General features: G+C 47.3%; 1 protein-coding gene across 1 annotated transcript in view; it reads left to right on the plus strand.

Moving 5' to 3' along the window:
• The window catches only part of Vwf (von Willebrand factor), a 152,075-nt gene that overhangs the window by 71,282 nt on the left and 57,378 nt on the right, over positions 1-23,415 (plus strand). The window contains exons 17-25 of the mRNA XM_020158236.2: positions 145-239; positions 2,089-2,249; positions 11,255-11,358; positions 12,502-12,640; positions 14,853-14,987; positions 17,149-17,295; positions 20,356-20,496; positions 20,691-20,804; positions 22,806-22,962. Coding sequence (XP_020013825.1) covers positions 145-239; positions 2,089-2,249; positions 11,255-11,358; positions 12,502-12,640; positions 14,853-14,987; positions 17,149-17,295; positions 20,356-20,496; positions 20,691-20,804; positions 22,806-22,962 — 1,193 coding nt within the window. The remainder of the gene's footprint in view (positions 1-144; positions 240-2,088; positions 2,250-11,254; positions 11,359-12,501; positions 12,641-14,852; positions 14,988-17,148; positions 17,296-20,355; positions 20,497-20,690; positions 20,805-22,805; positions 22,963-23,415) is intronic.

A 23,415-nucleotide genomic window follows, 5' to 3' on the forward strand; every position in this document is an offset into this window, starting at 1 on the left:
ACTGGTGACCCTAAAAAGGCAGGCTTCACAGACTTATGGGTCTGGAGCCCAGTGAGAGGGGGTAGAGACTGAGGGAGGTGGGGAAACAGGGACAGTAGGTGTAGATGACTCCAGTAAAACTGGGCTGTGCTTTTCCCTCTGCAGCTACTGTGAAGATGGCTTCATGCACTGTACCACGAGTGGAACCCCAGGAAGCCTGTTGCCAGACACTGCCCTCAGCAGTCCCCTGTCTCACCGCAGTGAGTACCACAGTCCTAGAAGGCTTTTCCCTTCCCATCTGCTAACACTTCACAACGAGTGAGAGGAGCTTGCTGCATGTATGTTCAGGTATGGGTCTGGCTCTTTCCATGATTTCTGGGTTTGTGTGACTTTCAGGCCTAAGCATGACTTTGCATGTGTAAACCCAAAGTATTGAGGTCAGGAGGTCAGAGATAATTTACTTTGTGGAAGGGTAAAGACTGAATTATCTGCAAGAAGAACTTAGTGAGACCTCTGTTTTGCCCATGATGACCTTAGCACAATGGACAGCTGGAGTGAGTTGGTCACCTTGTTTGTGATGACAGCTACCCTTCTTTGATGGCCTCATGCTGATGAGGACACCTCTTTGAAAGCTTCTCAGATAGATTTGAAAGAGGAGGGGTTTGGACCAGTGCCCTCAGTTTGCAGGTCCTAATGGTTGCTATACTGTTTCAGGAGAAGGGGTGACCTGTGCAGGTGGGGTCACACTCACGTTTCTGGATCACAGGGGCTATATTTGCTTCCAGAAGGATCAAGCTTGCTTTAAAAAGGAATCTTCCAATGGGAGGAACATAAATGGGCTATTTCCACCTCTATCTTGACTGTTCCTCCTTCTGCCTCTTACTTTCCCTAAGACTCCTTCCCTTCAGGTGACAAAGCTCGGCCCCAGGCCATTTGCTCTCCAACTTGCCCTAAGTGAGAGGCCTGGCTCCCTATATGACTGACTCAGAATCATCTTTCAGCAAAGAGCTGGGCCAAGTTCCCAAGCACAGGCATATTTCAAAAGTTGAAATCAGAACATGTGACACTAAGGTCACTAAGTGCCTCTGCCTCTTTCTTTGTCTCACTCTTGTGGCATTCCTCAACCCTCACTCCTCTTAGACCTGCCTTTCACACTCCCCTTGTTCAGGTCTTCTGGTCTAGCCACCACGAGGTATTGTATCTTTTTCAATACCAGGAAGCTTCTGGAATTCTCTGTAAATGGGAAAAAAATCCATTTAACCGTTTGGAGTTTCAGCTTCCTAGCACAAATTTCCATATGAAAAAAGGGCTGGAAATGCTGACTTTCTTGCCCAGAGGAGATAGTGATATAAATGCTATTAAGTATATGAGAGTTTTTGAGACAAAGGTGTCTCAGTCATCTGTTCTCACCATTATCCAGTCAGTCATTAATATCTCTTAATTGCCAGGAAATATGTTTTGTCAATGAACAAAGTAGACAAAAATCCCTGCCTTCATGGAGCATGCATTCTAGTGGATTGAGTGGGGATGGGGTGGACAGTCAGCACATATGTGAAAAGTGTAGTATGTGGGAGGGGAGATGAATATGTGTAGGTATTAAACAGAGGAAAACACAGCAAGGAATGGAGACTGGTGTGGGATTCCTATAAAAGCTTTGTGGCTGAATGGCTTTTTCCTTCTCCATGAACATAACCATTTTAGGAATGGTTCCATTGGGTCCCACTAAGTTTCTTCTTTTGTTTTTTTTTTTTAGCACTCAAACCTAGGTCTTGAAATTCTGGGTCTGGAAATTTCCATAATGCATCCTTATCTAATGCAATCTGCTATAGCACAATCAAGGAGGGTGAGAAGTGGGGGCCATCAAATAACTGCTGGGGTAGGACAGCTGCCACCTGCATAGGTCAAAGTACTCAGCTGAAGTAAATGAGAATGTCACCCACAAGGGGAAACTGGCTCAGAGCTAAACCCCACTAGAGGCTGGGCTGCTACCATGGAGTGGCCAACTTTGTTTCTCAAATGAGTGACAGTACCTAGGGGATTGAAGAACAGTGTAGAAAAGAGATCTGGTCACTCCTTCATTAATCGCCTCTTCGATTTTCTATCTTCAAGGCAAAAGGAGCCTATCCTGTCGGCCCCCAATGGTCAAGTTTGTGTGTCCTGCTGACAACCTGAGGGCTGAAGGGCTGGAGTGTGCCAAGACATGCCAGAACTATGACCTAGAGTGCATGAGTATGGGCTGTGTGTCTGGCTGCCTCTGCCCCCCGGGCATGGTGAGTCACTTTCATGGGGTGGACACCTTCCCTTCCATTTTCCTGTAGGCAGGGATGAGTAAGAGGGCTATGGAAACAGAGAGAGGAAGAAACAAGAGCCAGACAAGGTTGATCATGGGGTAGTGGTGATCATGGGGATTTAGGTAGAACCCTCGGTGGCCTAAGTGAATCACCAAAGTCAGGGAGGGAGTTTACTGGGGTTGATCCTGATGGGATCTGACAAAAATATAAGATCTTGGCTCACAGAAGTACACTAAAAAGCAAACAAAGTATCTCCAGGAAATACAGGTAAAACCAGGAATTTCTTCTGGAATTTTCTCAATGCCTGTATTTATATGGCTTGAAGATGGAAGAATGCACACATATTTGCATATTATTTACATATAACATATAACACTGAAGTTCCTATTATGCCTCTACCAAACCATGGGATTTCCCCACATTCAGCCTTTTTTCCTCCTTTGTAAAGTGAGCTATGAGGTTTTGGCTAGCTTCTTACGTCCCATCATTCTGGGGCTGGGACTGCACGTGGAGGCCATGCATGGTCCAAGGTCATCCTGGTTTGCAACTACCTGGTTTCCATGTGCATCTTCTGAACCATGATGATGGCAATGATCCAAGCACACCCAAGCCTCCTTACCTCCTCCAAGTCTAATCTTAGCCCAGTTTTGTATTAAATACATTGTATGTATATTATTCTTATTACCTTGAAGAGCATAACTTCTGGATCTTTCTCTTTCAATGCATCTATCTTGTTGTTTTCCCTGACTCCAATCTCCCATAATTAAAGTGGGTGGTGAAGGGTTGGGGCAGGGGCTGTAGAGGCCAGAATGGAAGGGGGCAGGATGGTTCTTACTTAGCTGTGAGTGTGAGTTAATGGTGCCCAGGCTCAGCCTGAAGGGCAGTGTCTTAGATTGTGAAGCGGCCCATGTTCTGTAAAGAGAACAAATTTTGTCACCACTGTCCTCACGAGGGCTAGGGATTGGAGAGTGTGCAGGACAGATATACTGTTTTTTACTTCCTCTCCATGACTTTTCTACCAAACAGAGAAATGAGCTTTTATTGCTTATCTCCTAGGTGTTCCCCTCTGTCATAGTTCCTTCTGAAACTGTCTTTTCTAGTGGGGAGCTAGAGATTGGCCAGTGGATACCTCTAAACTGGACAGTGTTGTTTGGTGTTTTAGGAGAAGGCTGATATCTACAGAGGTTCTATACGAAGAGGGAAAGTCAGTCCCAGGTAGGGGCAAGAGGCAGAGAAGAGTCCTTTGCTCTTTCTACCTGGGGGCATTTAATTTGAGTTTCTCAGAGCCCATGGTGGGGGGTGGTCACCCAAGGTCATTGTCCCTACATCATATGTGAAGGAGAAAGTTTCCCGACACTACAGAAGCCTCAGGCAAGAAAAGAGACTTCTCTCAGGAGGTTATGTGAGTACTGGGGACTCTTTATTTATTCTCTTTCTTTCTTGGTGGTACTGGAGTTTGAACTCAGGGCTTGCATTTGCTAGGCAGGCACTCTCTTGTTTGAGCCACACCTCCAGCCCTTTTTACTCTGATTATTTTGGAGATAGGTTCTTGCTTTTTGCTCAGACAGGCCTGGACTGTGATTCTCCTATTTTACATTTCTACATTTCCTGAGATGACAGGTGTGTATCATCACACCCAACTTTTTTCTTTTGAGATGGGGCCTCATGAACTCCTCCCCTCACCCCTGTCCCCCCAGGCTGGCCTGAAACTGCAGTCTTCCAATCTTAGCCTTCCAAGTAGTTAAGATTCTAGGCATAAGCCATAGGTGCTTTTTATTTATTCTATGTCAAGAAGTTTTAAATTCTTCTTTTTTTTTGAGTCAGTGTCTCACTGTGTTGCCCAGGCTGGCCTCAAATTCCTGGGCTCAAGCAATCCTCCTGACTCAGCCTCCCAAGTAGCTAGGACTACAGGTGGGAACCACCATGCACAGCTGGTTCAGGGACTCTTTTTTCTTTTTGGTGGTACTGATGTTTGAATTCAGGGATTTGTGTCTACTAGGTAAACATTCTACCTCCAGATCTTTTTTGTTCTGGTTAATTTTGAGATAAGGTCTTGATTTTTTGCCTGGACTGACCTGGACCTAGATCTTCCTATTTATGCTTCCCATAGTAGATATGATCACAGGTGCACACCACTATGCCCAGCTTTTATCAGTTAAGATGGGGTCTTGTGAACTTTTTTCCAGGCTGGCCTGGAACCGTGATCCTCTCGATCTCAGACTCTTGCATAGCTGGGATGACAGGTGTGTGCATCTAGCTGTTGGTTGAGATGGGTCTCATGAACTTTTCTGACTTGCTGGCCTTGAACTGTGATCCTCCCAATCTTCTCCTCTTGAGTAGCTAGCATTATAGGAGTGAGCTGCTGGCTGCCCACTTCAGAGATTCTTTAAATCAATTTTTTCTTCACATGGAGGAAGCAATCCAGATAGTCTTAAATATTAATAGGCACAAAAATTGCATTATGATCCCGAATCTCAATTGGAGAGCGAGACCTCAGATGTAGGAAGCAGATGTACTGTCAGGCCCTCCTTTGGCATACTGGAGCCTCTGGTGTGCATTCGGGGGACACACCTGCCCACAATGAGGGGGCTCTCTTCCCCATGGGGGTCACACGCTCCGAAACAGCTTGCATTACAAGAGATTGGGTTATTTTCACAATTGCTTTATTCTGATGCCAACTAACCTGCAAATTGCTGGGGCCAGGCTCTGCAGAACAGAAAAATCTGTATAATTTATTAAGTGCACACAGTGTGCTGGCTGCAGCTCAGGGACACATGTTTCTGGCCACAGCACAAAGAAAAGGGAGCTGGAAACACCGTGGTTGGCTCACCTGTTGATGTAAACACTGTACCCAGGTCTGCTTCTGTGTCCTGTGTAAGGGAAGAGTCACGGCATGTTATCAAGGTTTGGGGAGGGAGCGGGGGGTCTGCATTCCGGGGAATTGAAAGGGGGAAGGAAACCACTTTCTTTTGGGGGCTGAAAGAGCATCCTGGTAGGAACATGGCTCAGAAAGCTGAGCTCGCTACCTTCTGGCTCCATGGCGTTGTGAATCATTCAGTCTTTATCTGCTGCTATGTGGCAGATTTCCTGTTCTGCCTTGCTCACTCATTGGTTGTGGCCCAGGGGAGATGTGTGTAAAGTCACGTTCAGACCCAGAAAGTACTACAGGGTCATGGGAGTAGCTCTCATCAGTGTTCTCGTAAATAACCAAGGCTCTGTCTCAGGAGATGTGTGGATCAGTTCCTCATCCTGTCTGCAGGAGGGATTCACATCGGGCCCAGTTTCTTACACTTGCAATCTGTTGTGGACTGTTGTTCTGTAAATACAATAAAATGGATTATCAAAAAGTGAAACAAAGAGCTATGAAATGGGCTGGGGATGTAGCTCAGTGGCTGAGTGCTTGCCTAGCATGCACAAGGCCCTGGGTTCCATCCCCAGCACCACCAAGTAAGAAAAAAAGCAATGACATCCAAAATATGGGCTCCTAACAACATTTTTGTAAACATATTATTATTGTACTGGGGGTACATGTTGACATTTACAAAAGTTCTTACAATTTATCATAGTTAGATTTCATCAATCTATCATTCTCCTTTATCTCTCCTCCCCCTATTCACCTCTACATCTTTTCCTTCTATCCTCCCCACTCCCATTGGTACCCATTTCCCAGACAGGACCTGTTTTGCCTTCCTGTTCTGCATTTAAAAAAAATTGACATTTTTATTTAAGATAGCTATACAGGGTATTTCATTGTGAAATTTCCATGTACATATGTATTATAACTTGAATTGGTTCATCCCCTCTATTTTTCTCATTTCTACCTTAGTCCCCTTCTTATGGTGATTTCAACATGTTTATTCCTGTATAGCGAGTACATTGGCCAAATGCTTCTACTAATTTTTATCACATACCAAAAACATGACATTACTCTGCCAAATTGCCATAAGAGTTTCTAAACACTTATCTCAGTTTCTTTTTTTTTATTATTTTATTATTCATATGTGCATACAAGGCTTGGGTCATTTCTCCCCCGTGCCCCCACCCCCTCCCTTACCACCCACTGTGCCCCCTCCCTCTCCCCCCACCCCCTCAATACCCGGCAGAAACTATTTTGCCCTTATCTCTAATTTTGTTGTAGAGAGAGTAGAAGCAATAATAGGAAGGAACAAGGGGTTTTGCTGGTTGAGATAAGGATAGCTATACAGGGCATTGACTCACATTGATTTCCTGTGCGTGTGTGTTACCGTCTAGGTTAATTCTTTTTGATCTACCCTTTTCTCTAGTTCCTGGTCCCCTTCTCCTATTGGCCTCAGTTGCTTTTAAGGTATCTGCTTTAGTTTCTCCACGTTAAAGGCAACAAATGCTAGCTAATTTTTCAGGTGTCTTACCTATCCTCACCCCTCCCTTGTGTGCTCTCGCTTTTATCATGTGCTCAAAGTCCAATCCCATTGTTGTGTTTGCCCTTGATCTAATGTCCACGTATGAGGAAGAACATACAATTTTTGGTTTTTTGGGCCAGGCTAACCTCACTCAGAATGATGTTCTCCAATTCCATCCATTTACCAGCGAATGATAATATTTCGTTCTTCTTCATGGCTGCATAAAATTCCATTGTGTATAGATACCACATTTTCTTAATCCATTTGTCAGTGCTGGGGCATCTTGGCTGTTTCTATAACTTGGCTATTGTGAATAGTGCTGTAATAAACATGGGTGTGCAGGCACCTCTGGAGTAACTTATCTCAGTTTCTGTACTTACAGCATCACAGGTCAGCCCTGGTCCAGGGACCACTCTGAGTAGCACTGTCCTTGCCTTTCCTCTTTCAAGCCATTGTACCCAGAAGCACTGTTTCATATGTTGGGGTCAGGGAGGAACCCTTCTCTTTTTCAATGTCCCAGGCCTGGCGCCTGCTCAGAGCAGAGGTCTTCTGGTCCACCTCACGCTTTGCAGGTTACGTCTACGTCTGCTCCTGCTGCTATCTCTAAGATTTCCTTGCATGGCAATGAGGGGTGGGATGCTTTTGATAAGTGACCAGCACCATGAGAAGTGGTTGGTGGAGCAGCTGTGTGGAAAAGGCATTGGTTCTGATCCTTCTTCTAATCCTGGTTTCTGATATTTACTTAACTGAGCACCAAGTCACTTAAAACTTTTGCATTTTAGTTTCCTCACCTGTAAAATTGATGAGAAAGTTTTGAGGGAGACTAGAGATGAAGGGGAGACACATAGTAGGTGCTTTATAAGAGGAGGTTTAATGACCACTACCATAATAGTTTCATGGAAGAAAACCATGCATTCTACTACGAACAGAAATGCAAGAGAAAATTAGCCATCATACACGGGGAGCAACTTTTCAGAACTTAGGGTTCATATTATGAGGCCCACTGGGTCAAAAAATTGTGGGGCTGCACTAGAAGCGATTCCAATTCTTTTTCTTTAGTTGAAAATTTGTCCTGAACTTTCACTTGAAGCCCCATTCTTTTATCACCACCCGGGGGCAGCAAAGCACAGCCCACAGCTCTGTTCCCTCCACTCCAGCCACAGTTGTGGTTCTTTACTGAGGCAGCCAGGCAGAGTTAGAACAAATCTTTAAGACCTGATATTTTGGGCCCGGGCAGAGCTCAAGTGGTAGAGGGGTTGCCTGCCAGGCATGAGGTCTTGGATTCAATATTCAGTACCGCAAAAACAACAACAAACACACACTCCCTTGCCACCACCATTTCAACCCCTTCTACCACACAAGGAGTGAAGAAAGAAAGGAAACTGGATCAGTTCAAGGCCACATGGTTATATACTGGAAATTCTCGACTTGTGACTTCCAGGCCAGCTGTCCTTCAGTACTACTGGTTTCCCTTTGGGAGGCCAGGTCACTGCTGCTCAAATAATTTGGCCTCTAAGGAAAATGTAGCACCACTGTCTCGGAGATGCTAACTCATCCTTTGAAAGCCAGTGGTCACTGAGTACCACTATGGGAATTAGTGACTTCTCAGCATCTACAAAGTGTGCCCATGTCCTTGTATATCTAGTATGAAGACAGGAAAGACTGCTATCAAGTGGTGGAACCAGGTAATATTCTAACTTAAAACAGTGGAGGCTCAGGGGCCCATCCAGTGTGGGCATTGAAAATCCCATGGGTTGTTATTTTATTTTATTTACTTTTTTTTTTTTGGCAATGCTGAGGATGGAACCCAGGGCCTCATGTATGATGGGCAAGTGCTCTACCACTGAGATACACCCCTACTCTGAGATGTAATTTTGAAAGACCTAAGAAAGCCCTCCATGATTTGTCACCTAATGAGGTTTACTGAAATATAATAGGCATGTCTCTGTCTTGGTTAAGAGCATGAACTTATAGAAAAGCTTAAATCCTCATAGAAAGAGTCATTCACACTCTAGTGTAAGTTATCTAATCTGATTGCTTTGCTGTTAACAAGCATCTAGCTGAAATCGGCTGCGTTGAGCTGCAAGTATTGATGGCGTAGGAAGGCCATTAGGATCAGCTGGAAGGCAAATAAAATTTGGAGTCTGTATGGTGTTCATGCACAGTGGGGAAGAATGTGGATGTTGGAGGCTAACAGAACCACTTTTTTTTTCCACTTAATAATTTTTCTTGGAGCTGACCAAGACCTAGCACCATGTCCTCAGATCCAGCCATTCTTAATATGCTGTGAGTTGATGACAGTCATCTGAGTATTTCTGTCACTTTTTTTGGAAAGTTTTCAAAGGACATTCATGAATTTTATCTTGGTATCATTCTAGTCCCAAAGGGACAAAGACTAGATGTATATGGATGGCTGTCTTTATTTTTAAACCTGAGGTTTTAGTGAATTGCTACAAAACTCAGTCAAGGATTGCTCTTCTGGCCTGCCTACTTGCCTGGCCAGTTCCCATCTGGGTCTTGTCACACTGCCTATAGGACACCTTTATTTCTGTGACTTTCAATCTCCATGAATTGCTTTCATGCTTTGGGGTTCTCTGGGTGTTTTGGGATGAGCTGTTGTTATGTGAGCATCTTTCCCAAGTCAGAAAGCCTCACCCAGTGACTTGGAACCCCCTTCCTCAGTGTAAGGACTGTGTTTTGTCTCCTTACCAGCTCTAACTTGTGGCTCTAACTCCATACCACTCTTGTCCTAATAACAGTCCTCATCTAATACCAAGGTCCTACCTTAATATCACAATCTGTCAGTTAATGATCTCCTGGTACTCACCTAAGCCAGGACAGACAGGAGCCTGGTGCTTTGCCAGTGAGAGCTCAGGAGGAAGAGGAAGTGTCAGCTATAGAGGTGACAGCATTCTTTCTTGCTGAACTGGGATTTGAGTTTTAGGTCTCTTGGGAAGAGAGCTGGGCTTCCATCAACCCACCTGGGTGAAGGAGGGGAACTCCCTGGCCCATGGCTGTATGGGACTTTTTGAGAGTGGTTGAATATCCTGGGGAGAGGTTAAAATATGCTGACCAGGAGGCCTGGGAGCCCTCAGTCTAGCCTGCCTACATGTCCCACTGAGGTGAGGCAAGGGCAGAGCTTAGCTTCCTGGGATCCTGCATGACTTTTGTTATCTCATGTCACATTTTCCATAGGGAGGCTTACCTGGTTTCCATTGACTGTTAGGATGCGTCAGTCATTCTTATAGTAGCCACTAGGTGGCAGACCCCAGAGAGCTGACAAAGTTTGGAAGGCTGTGGGAATGAATCCTAGTTATAACAGAGCCTTGGAAGGCTCAGGAAGCCCCTCCCTGTTCTTGCCATGCTTCCATCTTCCCTAACAGGGCTCCCGAGTTCATTGTCTTCTAAGAACCGTGGTTCTAGTCAGTAAAAGCTACCAGAGATGTGGTCAACCTGCATCTTCCTCCTTCTCTGCACCCTCCTTGCCCCACCTTAGGTGTTGAGGTACTCTGGACACCTCCTGATGTTGGGGCAGATGGTATTAAGTGGAGGATGTTAATTTTCCCACCAACACCACCACTAAACACACACACACACACACACCTATGTCCTCGACATGAAAGCCCTTTGCTCAGCCAAGTCCTCTCTGCTCCCAGGACTTCCTAGCCTAGGAACTCAGGCTAGGATCACATGTCACCTGAGCCATCCAGACCAGCAGCTTCTCACTCCCCAAGCGGTTCTGGAGCCAAGATGCTGGGGTCCCGTCCCCTGGGGTGACCCAAGCCTCATTTAGTGCATCCAAGGTCTCTGGTCAGGCCAGAACAGATGTCCAGGGTCTCATAGGGTTGAGACAGAACCCGTTGGGCCAGAGTGGATTTGGCCATCTCTTCCTGAGCACTGGGTCCATGGTTCTTAGTTCTTCCCCCTCTCCTGGCCTGGGAGACTCGAGGTGTATAACATGCTCACATAAGTAACTTCCTAGAGGTGGTGGGAAGGGGAGGAGAGCATTCCACTGTGGAGGGTGCATCAGGGATGGGGCAGAGGGCATGTGTGGTGTGGAAAAGCTCTCAAGCTTGATTTCATATACCTCTGCTTCTGCCCAGTGTTTAGCTCTCACCCCTGGGGTATTAAGAATGTATTAATTTTCTCAAACACAATGTCCATTTTCTTTAATTTTAATTTCAAAAAATGCCCATGCATCGCAGAACATTTGGAAAAAAAGGAAATCCCCACATTCTCCTATCCCAGCCCACCACCTGGAGGCAACTCCTCTATTTCCATCTAGTCTCTTTTTTGTTTTAAATATGTATACATATGTGTAAAATTGGGACCATATGTATGAACAGTTTTTTTTTCCTGTTTTAAAACATAGTAGTGTGAGCCAGGTATGGTGGCTTATACCTGACTTGGGAGGCAGACATCAGGAGGATAGCTGTTTGAGTCCAGCCTTGGCAAAAAGTTAGTGAGATCCCATCTCACCCAACAAGCTGGGCATGATGGCATGTGTCTGTCATCCCAGCATATACCTGGCTCCCTGTGTGCTCCCATGCTGGGCTCCTGGGAGGCTCAAGTTCCAGGTGACAGTTTTGGGTTCTTGTTCTTCAGGTCCGGCATGAAAACAAGTGTGTGGCCATAGAAAGGTGTCCCTGCTTCCACCAGGGCAAAGAGTATGCCCCAGGAGACACGGTGAAGATGGACTGCAATACTTGGTGAGCTCTGTGGGCTGCCCTGGGGACCAGCCACCAATGGTGGATTGAAGGTGATCCGGATACAGGACCTCTTGCCTCCCACACCCTGTGGAAGGAACCAGAGTGCTCTTGTCCTTTTGTCTGTGCCTCTCTTTCTCCACCTGTGAAATGGAGACTCTTCACCATTGGCTGTGCTCATGTCACATGGATGCCATCCCAGGGATTGTTGTTTCTGCTCATGGATCTGAGCCCTGGGGAGGATCAGGATCTTGCTTGTCTTAGTCCCTGTGTATGTGACCAAACTGTCAATGGAAATGGGGGTGGGAGGTCCTGTTCTTTCAGGTCTTATATTGCCCTTGAGCAGGCTTGGAATGGCACAGTTTGAGGAGGACTTGATGAGGCTGGCTGGTTTCTTTCTCCCCTCCTTGGCCATCCATCACATGACCCCCTGCCCTTCCCTCTTACCCTGTCTTTGACTTCTGGGCTGCGCATAGCTTTAGACAGAGGCCCGTGTGGACAGAGGCAGGCAGGCGACCTGAAGTCTGAGCTCACCACCTCTGACGCACAAGTGGGCTTTCCGAGGTCAGCTCTGGTTATGAGGTGGTGGGGGGATGGGACATGTGGCCATTGGCAAATCGCTATAGATTTAAACATATAGCTACACGTACACAAAACTTCTCTTGGCAGAAGTTCATTGCCCATTACTGTTTTACAAACTCAGAACTTTCCTGCTATTGTCTCGTTTTCCCCATTAGCCCAGAGGGATTTCAACCTCAGTGTGTCTGTCACAGGGGCCCTGTGGTCAGTCTGAGGTAGACTGTGGCTTCTAGGGTAGGGCTAAGCTTTAGAGAGTTCATGGCAGGTGGCCTGGAGAGACCTTGGCTTCCTCCCCAGCTGCCTGGATCACCTTGGACAACCCCCTCCCTTCTTTGCCTCAGCTTCTCCCTTGGAACCAGAGAGTAACATAGCTTCCCCCTCTCCTGTGGCGCCTTGTGCTGGCCTGTGAGGTTCTTGCTCCCCAGGCTGCAAATCCTCAATTTCTTGAGGCTTCCTGGAGGGTTGGGTGGCCCCTTGGAGCATTCCATTGTCTCCCCGTTGCCTGAGACTTAGTTGGTCCCCTCACACCCAAGGTGCACAGCAGTCATCCTGTGTAACTGTTCCTAGTGTTTGTCGGGACCGGAAGTGGAACTGCACGGACCACGTGTGTGACGCCACGTGCTCTGCATTGGGAATGGCTCACTACCTCACCTTCGATGGGCTCAAATATACGTTCCCGGGAGAGTGCCAGTATGTTCTGGTGCAGGTGAGAGTGAGAGTGAGGAGGGGAGGTGCTGTAGACTCGTGTGTGTGTGTGTGTGTGTGTGTGTGTGTGTGTGTGTGTGCAAGTGCTGGCTGTAATTGTGGGGTTTCCAGGTTGGATTCTGTCCTTCTGTCTATAGAAAGAACTCTGGGGTCTGGTTTTATTGGAGTAATTTTCCAATTCCTGAAAGAGGAGCCTAAAGATGTAGGAGTTTGAAACACAAAGTGGTTGTCTGTTTTCTAGTCTGCTCACTGGGAGACTTCTACAACCAGAACAGTGCTCATTGGTTGACTAGGACTGGTGTAGGGTAAGGTCTCTCTCAGTCCAAGTTAGTACCCATGTGGATTAGAAAAAGGTCAGTGTTTCTTTGGACATAAACCAGGATACACAGTTTGGGGAGCTGAGCCCTGGCTGGATTTCAGCCCCCTCACCCTCCCTGCCAACACCTCGGGAGGTGGATGAACAGAGGGTGGCAATGACTCCTGGAGTTTGCTGCCTTTCCTGTGACTCTGTTTCATTTCCACCATTTTCATTTTGAACATGGTATGATTTCAAATACGATCACAGAAAAGTCGTTTTGCCCAGCAGGATGAGAACGAGCTCAGGAAACGGTAGCTACTGAGCAAGGGACCTACCCACCCCCCTATTTCATGGATTCCTGTAAATTTCTCTTGCCAGTTGACACAAAACGGTAAGAAGTTCTTCTCAGAGGGGAGACTCTGTGATGCTGTAAACAAATGTGGTCTCTCTGTCTCCATTCTCCGGGGAAAAGGGGTCTTGGTGTGGTCTAAAGGAAGGACCACAAACCTGGAGGAGCCTCAGCCCAAGACAGAGCACCAGCCAGTTGGGGCACCAGCCAGCCAGCTCACCTCATCCTCCACCCTCCACCTCAGCTGGCCCAGGGAGGCAGGACTGTGCTGGCGAGATAGGGCACGCACACCTTGAAATGGCTTTTCTGACACCTATGAACCTGAGGAGTGTGGTCCCTGGTGGAAGACTGTCCTTGATTACCTGGCCACCTTCCAGCCTCGGCAGCCTAGGACAGGGTGACAACAATTTTGTGGCTCAACTGCCAAGCCAGTTCCACATCTGAGCATCCAGAAATGATGAATTTAGTGTGATGAGAATAGCCACTCAACATCCTCTACTTCCCAGATCTGCCCTGGCCCAGGCAAGCTTTCCCAGTGTTCTGTTTTCAGGAATGTCATTCAGATGGTGCACCTTGTGTGTCACTTGTCTTCCTTCCCACAGCCGGTGCTGTGGTCTTCTTCTGAGGACCTTTGTTCTGGATCCCCTTGCCTTCCTGTGGAAGGTCTCATCAGACCGAACTCTGTCTCCTTCAGAGAAGTTAGCTGGTGACAAGAATGAATTAAAAGCACCACACCTTCTTCCCCTTTAACCTTTGCAGTCTACTAGCCTAACACAAACTCATTTAGCAGAACAAGCCCAGGGTGTTCACTGATTCCCATCTCATAGAGGGCAGGGCGTTTGTACATGTGTATGTGCATATATGCATTGGTGTGATGGGTGAATGTGAGTGTGCACGTGTGTGTGTGTGTGTGTGTGTGTGTGTGTGTGTGTGTGTCAGGGTGGTAAGTGACTAACTCAGTACTACCCAATAAGCAGCAGACTGAGACTCACACCTAGAGTTTCCAAGTCAAGTGTTTTCTCTTTTCTCCATCCCCACAGTACAGCCGCTGTGTGGAGCTATTTTTCAGGAGTGTGTCCCTTTTTGCTTAATGTTGAAGGCAGTTGACCAACAAGGCACCAGCAGCCCTTACAGGAGCCACATAGCTGGGTCAGCCATTTTGGTTACATTTCTGGGCCAGCAGGCCGGAGAGGTTGAACCAGACATCAGAGCCACGAGATGACATATGGGGGAACTGTCCCAGCTACCTCTTGGGACTGAGAACTACTGTCATCCAGGCGAGGGCGTTCAGCCTGCCACATGTCACCTTTCTACCTTGTGCTCATACCACCCCCGCCAGACCATCAGCAGCAGGTTCAACCATGATGGCCAGGTTGCACACCTGAGAGTTTACCTGGGGATGTCTCCCCCCACCACAGACACACACACACAGGTACACACGCATACCCACGGACATGGTAACACCTGTGCCCAGTATTCAAACACCCCAGAGGACGAGATGCCCATCCTCTGGCCTGGGAGAGGTGGCGGGATAATATTTCTCTCTTGTCACCCCTCTCTCCCCAGGATTATTGTGGCAGTAACCCCGGGACCTTTCGGATCCTGGTGGGGAATGAGGGGTGCAGCTACCCCTCAGTGAAATGCAAGAAGCGGGTCACAGTTCTGGTGGAAGGAGGCGAGATTGAGCTGTTTGATGGAGAGGTAAGTGCCAGCCTCGCCCTTCTGGCTCTTGACCCCCTTTGTTTCTCTGTCTGCTTGTCAAGGTGGAATTTACAGAGAATGAGGTCAAACTACACCGACCAGGGTCACACATTATTATTCTGTGAACAGAACAAGTGGCAGTCCAATATAGATAATGTGTTCCCATTTTGGTAAGCGTGTGGGGAAAAGGATTTGTAATTATGTTTTCATATGTATGGGTAGAGGCAGTGCGCACCACTGGACGACCCTTGGGTGTCATCACCCTCTTACCCATAGCAAGGCACGTTCCAAGACCCCTAGATGCTGCCTGCACCCAAAGATAGCATCCGGCCCAGTATATACTGTCTCTCCCTCTATGTCTATACCTATGACGGCATTTAATTTAGCAAGTAGGCATACGAAAAATGATAATGAATCATGACCACCAATGTAGTATAATGAAAGTTAGTTGAAACCTACTCATTGCTTATTTCTGGAACTTGCCATGTAATTTTTTAGACCTCAGTCGACCCCAGCTAACTGGAACTGCAGAAAGCAAAACTGTGACTAAGTTGGACTACTACAGGCATAGATTTTGAAATCGATATGGAAAATTCTTAGTTTCTTTTATGTTTTAAAGTTCTTTTAAGATTTTGCTGTTGTTGTTGGCTGGGGATGGAACTCAGGAACTCACGCATGCTAGGCAAGTGCTCTACCACTGAGTTATATCCCTGTTCCTTCAGATAAATATTTTTCAAGAGCTAAGGGGTGAAGGAAACAGATTCACTCACTATGTATCAGGAGCTTAAAAAGAAAGCAGGACTCTCCCAGGAGATCTTAAGGAGCATGTGGACCTTGGGGGCCCATCCTGAGTTACAACTCAGTAGGGCTGGGTGGAGCTCAGGGATCCGCAGTTAAGAGTCAACCGTCACCCTTAGGCCACAGTTTTAGTTCAGCTGACCTGACCACATGTGGTATAAGAAAGACCCAAGGTCAGAGCTCCAGCCTTTCCTGGTATCACCATTTTCTTTGGTGGCCTCTGTTGGTTTCCTGCCTTCATATGAGGCCTGTACCCATCACTAACAACTGGGCATGGGAAGTGAATTCTTCGCCATTACAGAATGGGTGAAAACTGTTCAGCATGTGAGACTGTGGGCCATCAGTGTCAACCTCATTTCAAAGGACGGCTCTCATCATCAGCAACACCACCAACAACAGGTGTTGGCGAGGATGTGGGGAAAAGGAACCCTCTTACACTGTTGGTGGGAATGTAGACTAGTACAACCACTCTGGAAAAAAATTTGGAGGCTACTTAAAAAGCTAGACATCGACCTACCATTTGATTCAGTAATACCACTCTTGGGGATATACCCAAAAGACTGTTACTCCAGAGGCACCTGCACACCCATGTTTATTGCGGCACTATTCACAATAGCCAAGTTATGGAAACAGCCAAGATGCCCCACCACTGACTAATGGATTAAGAAAATGTGGTATCTATACACAATGGAATTCTATGCAGCCATGAAGAAGAACGAAATGTTATCATTCGCAGGTAAATGGATAGAATTGGAGAACATCATTCTGAGTGAGGTTAGCCTGGCCCAAAAGACCAAAAATCGTATGTTCTCCCTCATATGTGGACATTAGATCAAGGGTAAACACAACAAGGGGATTGGACTTTGAGCACATGATAAAAGCGAGAGCACACAAGGGAGGGGTGAGGATAGGTAAGACACCTAAAAAATTAGCTAGCATTTGTTGCCCTCAACGCAGAGAAACTAAAGCAGATACCTTAAAATCACGGTCTCCTTAGAAACACAGCTAGGGAACTATTGTAGTTATTGATCAAGGGTCACCCTCCCCCACTATTTATGAACTCATGGATGATCTCGAGTTGGTTTTGTTGTGCTTTTAATCTCATAATTAGGATTTCACTGCTACCTCAATTATTGTCCCTTCGTTGTGGATTCTTTGAGGATGGTAAGTGAACTGCACAGAAGTGACCAGGTGTGGTGCTGGCCCTGAGATGCAAGCTCTGACAGAGAGGGCCATGTGACATGTGTTTCTCTGAAGGGGTAAGGTTTTTGGCAGCAGAGGCAGGCCGGGGGTGAGGAGAAGGGGACATTCTGGACTCTCATGCCTACCTTCATCCCTGTTTTCCTGCTTTGTCCTCCTTCAGGTGACCGTGAAGAGGCCCATGAAGGACGAGACACACTTTGAGATGGTGGAGTCTGGCCGGTACATCGTTCTGCTGCTGGGCAGGGCCCTGTCTGTGGTCTGGGACCGCCACCTGAGCATTTCTGTGGTCCTGAAGCAGACATACCAGGTCAGTGGGCTTTCTTGCTTTATCTTGTCTGTGACTTGTTTGTACCCCTGTCAGCTCCCCACCGTTTTGGGGCAAGGTGACCCTTGGTCTGGCTCCCTCCCCACACAAATAAACCTTTGGAGTCAAGGTCTGCAGGTAACCTTGGCTCTGTTGGGCTGACTGCCCATGAGAAGGACGGAGGCGGCCCCAACCTAAACCATCCTGACTTGCCTTCCTAGGCATGTAGTTCATTTGCACAGGAAGAAAGTGCGGGATTAGGCGATAGTATCTTTTCTTTAACCTTCCTTTCTCCTTCCCTCCTTCCCACCCTCCCTCCCTTCTTTCCCAGTGCTGAGGTTTGAATGCAGGGCTTTGCATTTGCATTTGAGAGAGTAGGCACTCTATAGCTTGAGCCACACCTCTGGCAATTTTTGCTCTGGTTATTTTGGAGATAGGGTCTCACTTTTTGCCCAGATCAGCCTGGAGTATGATCCTCCTATTTTATGCTTCCTGATAAAACTGGGACGACAGGAGTGCACCTCCATGCTCAGGTTTTTCCGTTGAGATGCGGTCTCAACAAACTTTTTTTTTTTTTTTTTTTTGCTTGGGCTGGCTTGAAACCATGAGCCTCTTGATCTTACTCTCCCACATAATCGAGGCAACAGGTATGTGCCACCGTGCCCAGTTATGGGTTGAGATGAGGGATTCTCATGGAATTTTTGCTTGGGCTGGCCTCAAACCACCATCATCCTGATCTCAGTCTCATAAATAGCTGGGATGTCAGGTGCCTGGCTCTTTAGGCTTTAACCTAAAGAGGCAAGTTGAATATGTACAATACTGTTAACACTGCCAAGTATTCCGGGCTGCTGTCTTACCACTGAGCACGGGCCAGCACTTTTATTTACTTTACTGCCTATATTACTTATACAAAGGACTTTCATTTGTGATATGTCCATGCTTGAATATAATATGCTTTGATCACATTTGCCCCCTCTATTGCTCTTTCTTGAGAGCTATTTGTAAACTTGCTGACAACCTACTTTTGGGAAAGGCAACAGCATTTGTTCAAGGTCCAACAATTTGTTGGAACTTTGATGATTTCTTTAAGTGGTCTGTCTGTGACAAGTGGCTTGGTTAACTATGGCAGCTGATTTATTCTTGGCAGGAATGACCTCCACCGCATCTCTCTCTGGTAGCACCATGTATTTTCAGTTTGTACATGTCAGTGAGGACTGCGTGGCCCACTGATTTCGGGGGAGCACTAACAATTCACTCACTCACTTGTTCAGCAATCACTAAGTTCCTACTTGTGACCAGCACTGCCCTAAGCACTGTGAATTCAGCAGAGACAAATCAGGTGTGTGTGTGTGTGTAACAATTTGCTCTGGGAACTATGCTGACGTCTTCCAAGGGTGACACCCCCAATGATCTAACTACCTCCCATGAGGCCCCACCTTCTGAACGTTGTGCCACTTCTCAGCTTCCCCTCACTGGAGACCAAGCTTCCAGCACATGGTCTTTGGGAGACTGGACTGCACACTCAAACCACATCCAGACTACAGCTTCTTGTAATGGTTTTGGGGATTAGGTTGTGTCTCCACTGTTTTGTCTTCCATAACCCTGTGGACACTATATTCTTGTGGTACATTACTTTAGGTAGGTTAGTTTGATGACTGGTCTGGAGAGGTGACATGTGAGTAGAGTATTCAGGGAGCGGAGGTAGTGAGCATTGTAAATATTTGGGGAGAGGACTTAGCAGATAGAAAACAGCATGTGCAAAGGCCCTGTGGTGGCAAGTGTATGGAGTATTTGAAAAAGGAGGTTGGTAATGGGTGCAGAGACGGGACCTGGCCTGGATGGTGGTTAATGAGGAAAGGAAGGGGCAGTGGCTGCACCATGGGAACTGTTAGGCTGTGTGCAGATCTTTGGCCTTTTGTGCAACTGTGGGGACATTCTTCTTACACGTTCTCCAGTGACTTACACACATTGTACCAAACCAAGTCCTGTTGGTGGAATAAGATGTTTTCCCCTTTGTTCCAGGACAGGACTGTAGCTCTGCCGCAAAAGCAGAGTAGCTTTTTCTATCCACGCCAGATATGTCCAGTCTTTCCATAGTGTTTACTTCCATTCAAGCAGTAACCACTTCCTGCACACTGTGGTAGGTGAATGTGGAGGTGGGTTAGGTATGCCTTCCCTGGTGGCATTTATTTATTTAATTATTGGCAGCCTGGGGTTTGAACTCAGGGCCTTGTGCTTGCTAGGCTGGTGCTCTACCACTTGGGTCATGCCCCCAGCCCCTCCCAGCCACTTTAAGTTATGTTTTGAATAGGATTTTGTGTTTTTGCCCTGGGTGGGCCTGGACGGTGATCTTCCTCCCTATGCCTCCTGAGTAGCTGGGATGACAGCTGCATGCCACCACACTGTGCTCATTGATTGAAATGGGGTCTTGCTAATTTTTTGCCTGGACTGGCCTGGAGCCATGGTCCTTCCAATCTCTACCTACCAAGTAGCTGAGATTATAGGTGTGTACCACCACGCCTGGCCTTCTGTGACATTTGCTATACTGAAGAATTCTCACCAGCCTGCCCTGATAGGCTGTGGTTCTCTGAGTAAAGGGACTTCCTACCACAGTAACTGTAAGTTCCCTACCCTGCCCTCCATTTGCTCACAGATGGAACAATTACCCAGCCCCTTTCTCTTCTCATATCCTTGTTGTGGGGGGGATGGTCACACAGGGATTCCAGGGCCAAGGCTGTCTAATTCATCCCTCTGTCCTTGACTATGTGATGTAGGCAGTTGCCACTCTGTTTCCTTAACTTTGAAATGGGGTCTGTGAGGAAACAGAAGGCTTTGAACTCTGATTCTGCTGAGTCCCTCTCTCTCTCCTCTCTCTTCCTCCTCCACCTCCTTCTGCTTCTCCTCCTCCTGCTCTCCCTCCTTCTCTTCTTCCTCTTCCTCTTCCTTCTCAGATGACACCTGTCTTCCTTGTCCCCCAGAACCTCCTCCTTCACTCTCCTTCCTGTCACCCAGTGAGTCCTCCCTAGAGATCTGTGAGGCTCATCCTGTCACTTGTCTTTCCAGGAGCAAGTGTGTGGCCTGTGTGGGAATTTCGATGGCATCCAAAACAATGACTTCACCAGCAGCAACCTCCAGGTGGAGGAAGACCCCGTGGACTTTGGGAATTCCTGGAAAGTGAGCTCGCAGTGTGCTGACACCAGAAAGGTACCACTGGAGTCTGTGTGGACAGAACTGAGAGGCCTGTTTCCTTGTGCCCACCCTACCCCCAGTTCTTATGGAGTTGGAGGGTGGCGGGTGGCAGGACCTGCAGGTAGTAGCAGGGCCAGGAGCATGGTCTCTTGCATCCTTCTTTGGCTGGCTGACAATTGGCCTCTCTGTGTTTTCTTCCCTGTTCCCAGGCAGGGCTGGAAGTATCCCCGGCCACCTGCCATAACAACATCATGAAGCAGACGATGGTGGATGCTTCCTGCAGGATCCTCACAAGTGACATTTTCCACGACTGCAACAAGCTGGTGAGTGCCTTGAGGGTGGGGAGAGGCACAATGGTGAAGGCCTGGCCCAGTGGCTTGGGCACCTCGAGCATGGTACCTATGTAGCCTGACGTCTTGAAGCAGTCCACACTCAGACACCACTGGCATGTTCTCCTGGCTTATGGCTGAGAGGCAAAGAGGAAAGCAGTGGCTGGCAAAAGACAGTGGAAGCTCTTGGCATCCATGAAGCCTCCACTTCTCTTTTGGCCTCAGTCCTGGGGTTTGCTCCCCTTTGCATTTTCTTGTCTTTAACACCAGAGCCAAGGATTTCCTTTTCCTGTTATGGGTCTACATCTCCAGACCCAAGGACCACGCCCTCCCCTGCCAGTCATCATCCCTGTTACCAAACAAACAAACGAGCCTTTAGTGTCTGTCCAGTTCTCTTCTCACAGAACTCTTTTCTGGCCTTACTTCTAGTGATTTTTGAATCCTTACTCTTTTTGTGTCTCTTTTGTTGTCATTGGTGGTGGTGGTACTGGGACATGAATTCAGGGCCTTGCATTTGCCAGGCAGGTGCTCTACCACTTGAGCCATTCCACCAGCCTCTTTTTGCTTTAGTTATTTTTCAGACAGAGTCTCCTGTTTCATGAAAGATCACAATTCTTCTACCTGTGCCTCCTGCATAGCTGGGACCATAGATGTGTGTACCACCAAGCCTGGCTTATTGATTGAGATGGGGTCTGGCTAACTTGTTGCCTGGACTAGCCTCAAACTGTGATCCTCCCAGAGTCTGCCTCCTGAGTAGCTGGGATTACAGGCATGAGCCACCACACCCAGTCCTTCTTTTCATGTCTTTATCTCAAATGATGACAAGGACTCCCCTAAACAAAGTTAAATGCACTTCTCTTTCTTTCTTTGTATATATGTATAATGTGCACAGGCATGCTATGGGTACATGTGTATGATTATGTATATGTACACATACCTATTGCTGTATAGTACCACCAACATGCAGTGACTAGCTGAATACATGTATCTCAATTCTCTTTCTGTCCATCCAAAGATCTTCAGTCCATGAGAACTCCAGAATCACATAAGGAGTCCCTGGGTTGGTGGCATCTGAGCTGGAGGACTGAAGCAAGAGAGGCATCAGGGAATCAGGACTGTTAGGGTATCTTGGAAACAATGAGCAACTTGTGTGAATTCATTTCTGTCTCAAACACCTGAAAGCCCAGTGGGTGCACTAGCATGTTTTGGGAACAGGAATGGTGGGAAGTGGTTAGTAGGAATGAATCTGGGTGGTGAGTGGGCTGGCCCCTCTCTACGTGTAGACTTGGGGTCAGTCTTGGAGTGGCTGGTTGGGTCCTACTGGCTACATACTTGCCCCATAGCTCCTGGGTGAGGCAACTCGAGGGAGTCCTGATGCATTTTCCCATTCTCTTCACTGCATTGAGGAAAGGAAAAGACAGTGCCAGCCTGTGTGTGTTTGTGTAGAAATGTCCACATCCATGGGTTATGGGAGTGGGTAGATGGCTGAGCAGGTTGATGGGAGATGGACAGAGGCAATGTTCTTTTGAAACCTTCTAGGCTGGGTTCGGTGGCTAATGCCTATAATCTCAACTACTCAGGAGGTAGAGATGGGGAGGAGAGCCTTGGTGTGAGGCAAAAATGCGAGGCCCTATCTAAAAAATCAGGCAAAAAGGAATAGGGGCAGTGGCTCAAGTGGTGGAGTACCTGCCTAGCAAGTGTGAGGCCCTGAGTTCAAACTCCAGTACTGCCAAAAAAAAAAAAAAAAAAAAAAAAAAGGAAAAATTCTAAAAGCTCATTGTATTCTAGGAAGGGTTGACAACCCTGTTTATTCCACATTTCTTACTGGGATCCCGATTACAAACTAGCAGTCTTGGCTTTTTTGCTGTCGTTTCTTGTTGTGGCTTTCCTTTTTCCATCTGTGTGAAGCCCTTTCTTGTACTGACCACCAGAACGTTCTCACCCCAACCAAGAGCCAGACCTCTAGCTCCTGATCACCTGAGCCTCCTTTCACAGGTGGACCCTGAGCCGTACCTGGACGTCTGCATTTATGACACTTGTTCCTGTGAGTCCATCGGGGACTGTGCCTGCTTCTGTGACACTATTGCTGCCTACGCCCATGCGTGTGCCCAGCGCGGCCAGGTGGTGGCCTGGAGGACAACCACGTTGTGCCGTGAGTCCTGATGCCCTCAGGGTCTCAGACTCCCTCACCCCACCATGAGTACCTAGACTTGAAGGCCTGTGGAGGGCAGGAGGGCAGAGAGGGAGAGTAAGATGGTAATGTAGGAGTTCACACCATGAGTGAGCAGGGCATGGATTCAAGACGTTGATATGTGGCAACTTCTGGAGAAATTCTGGAGAAGGAGAAGAGGGGTTACTGATGGATAGAAGGAAGTCAGGATGTGTCTTTACTTAGTCACAGTCATAGTTGCCACTATGAGTGGTCAACTTACATGTTTATAGAGTCTGTCTTCCTTGCGTGTAGGTGACTTAATGTTTTAATACAGAAAGCTAACTCAGACCCCCTGGGTTCCTGATTTAGGTCCTTTAAAAAATAATCCTGAAGTCTCCACAATGTGACTCTGTTAGCCCTCAGTTCCCCACCTCCTGGTGCCATCCCACCCTG

The sequence above is a fragment of the Castor canadensis genome, chromosome 6, assembly GCF_047511655.1.
Source record: "Castor canadensis chromosome 6, mCasCan1.hap1v2, whole genome shotgun sequence".
NCBI classification, from domain to species: Eukaryota; Metazoa; Chordata; class Mammalia; order Rodentia; family Castoridae; genus Castor; species Castor canadensis.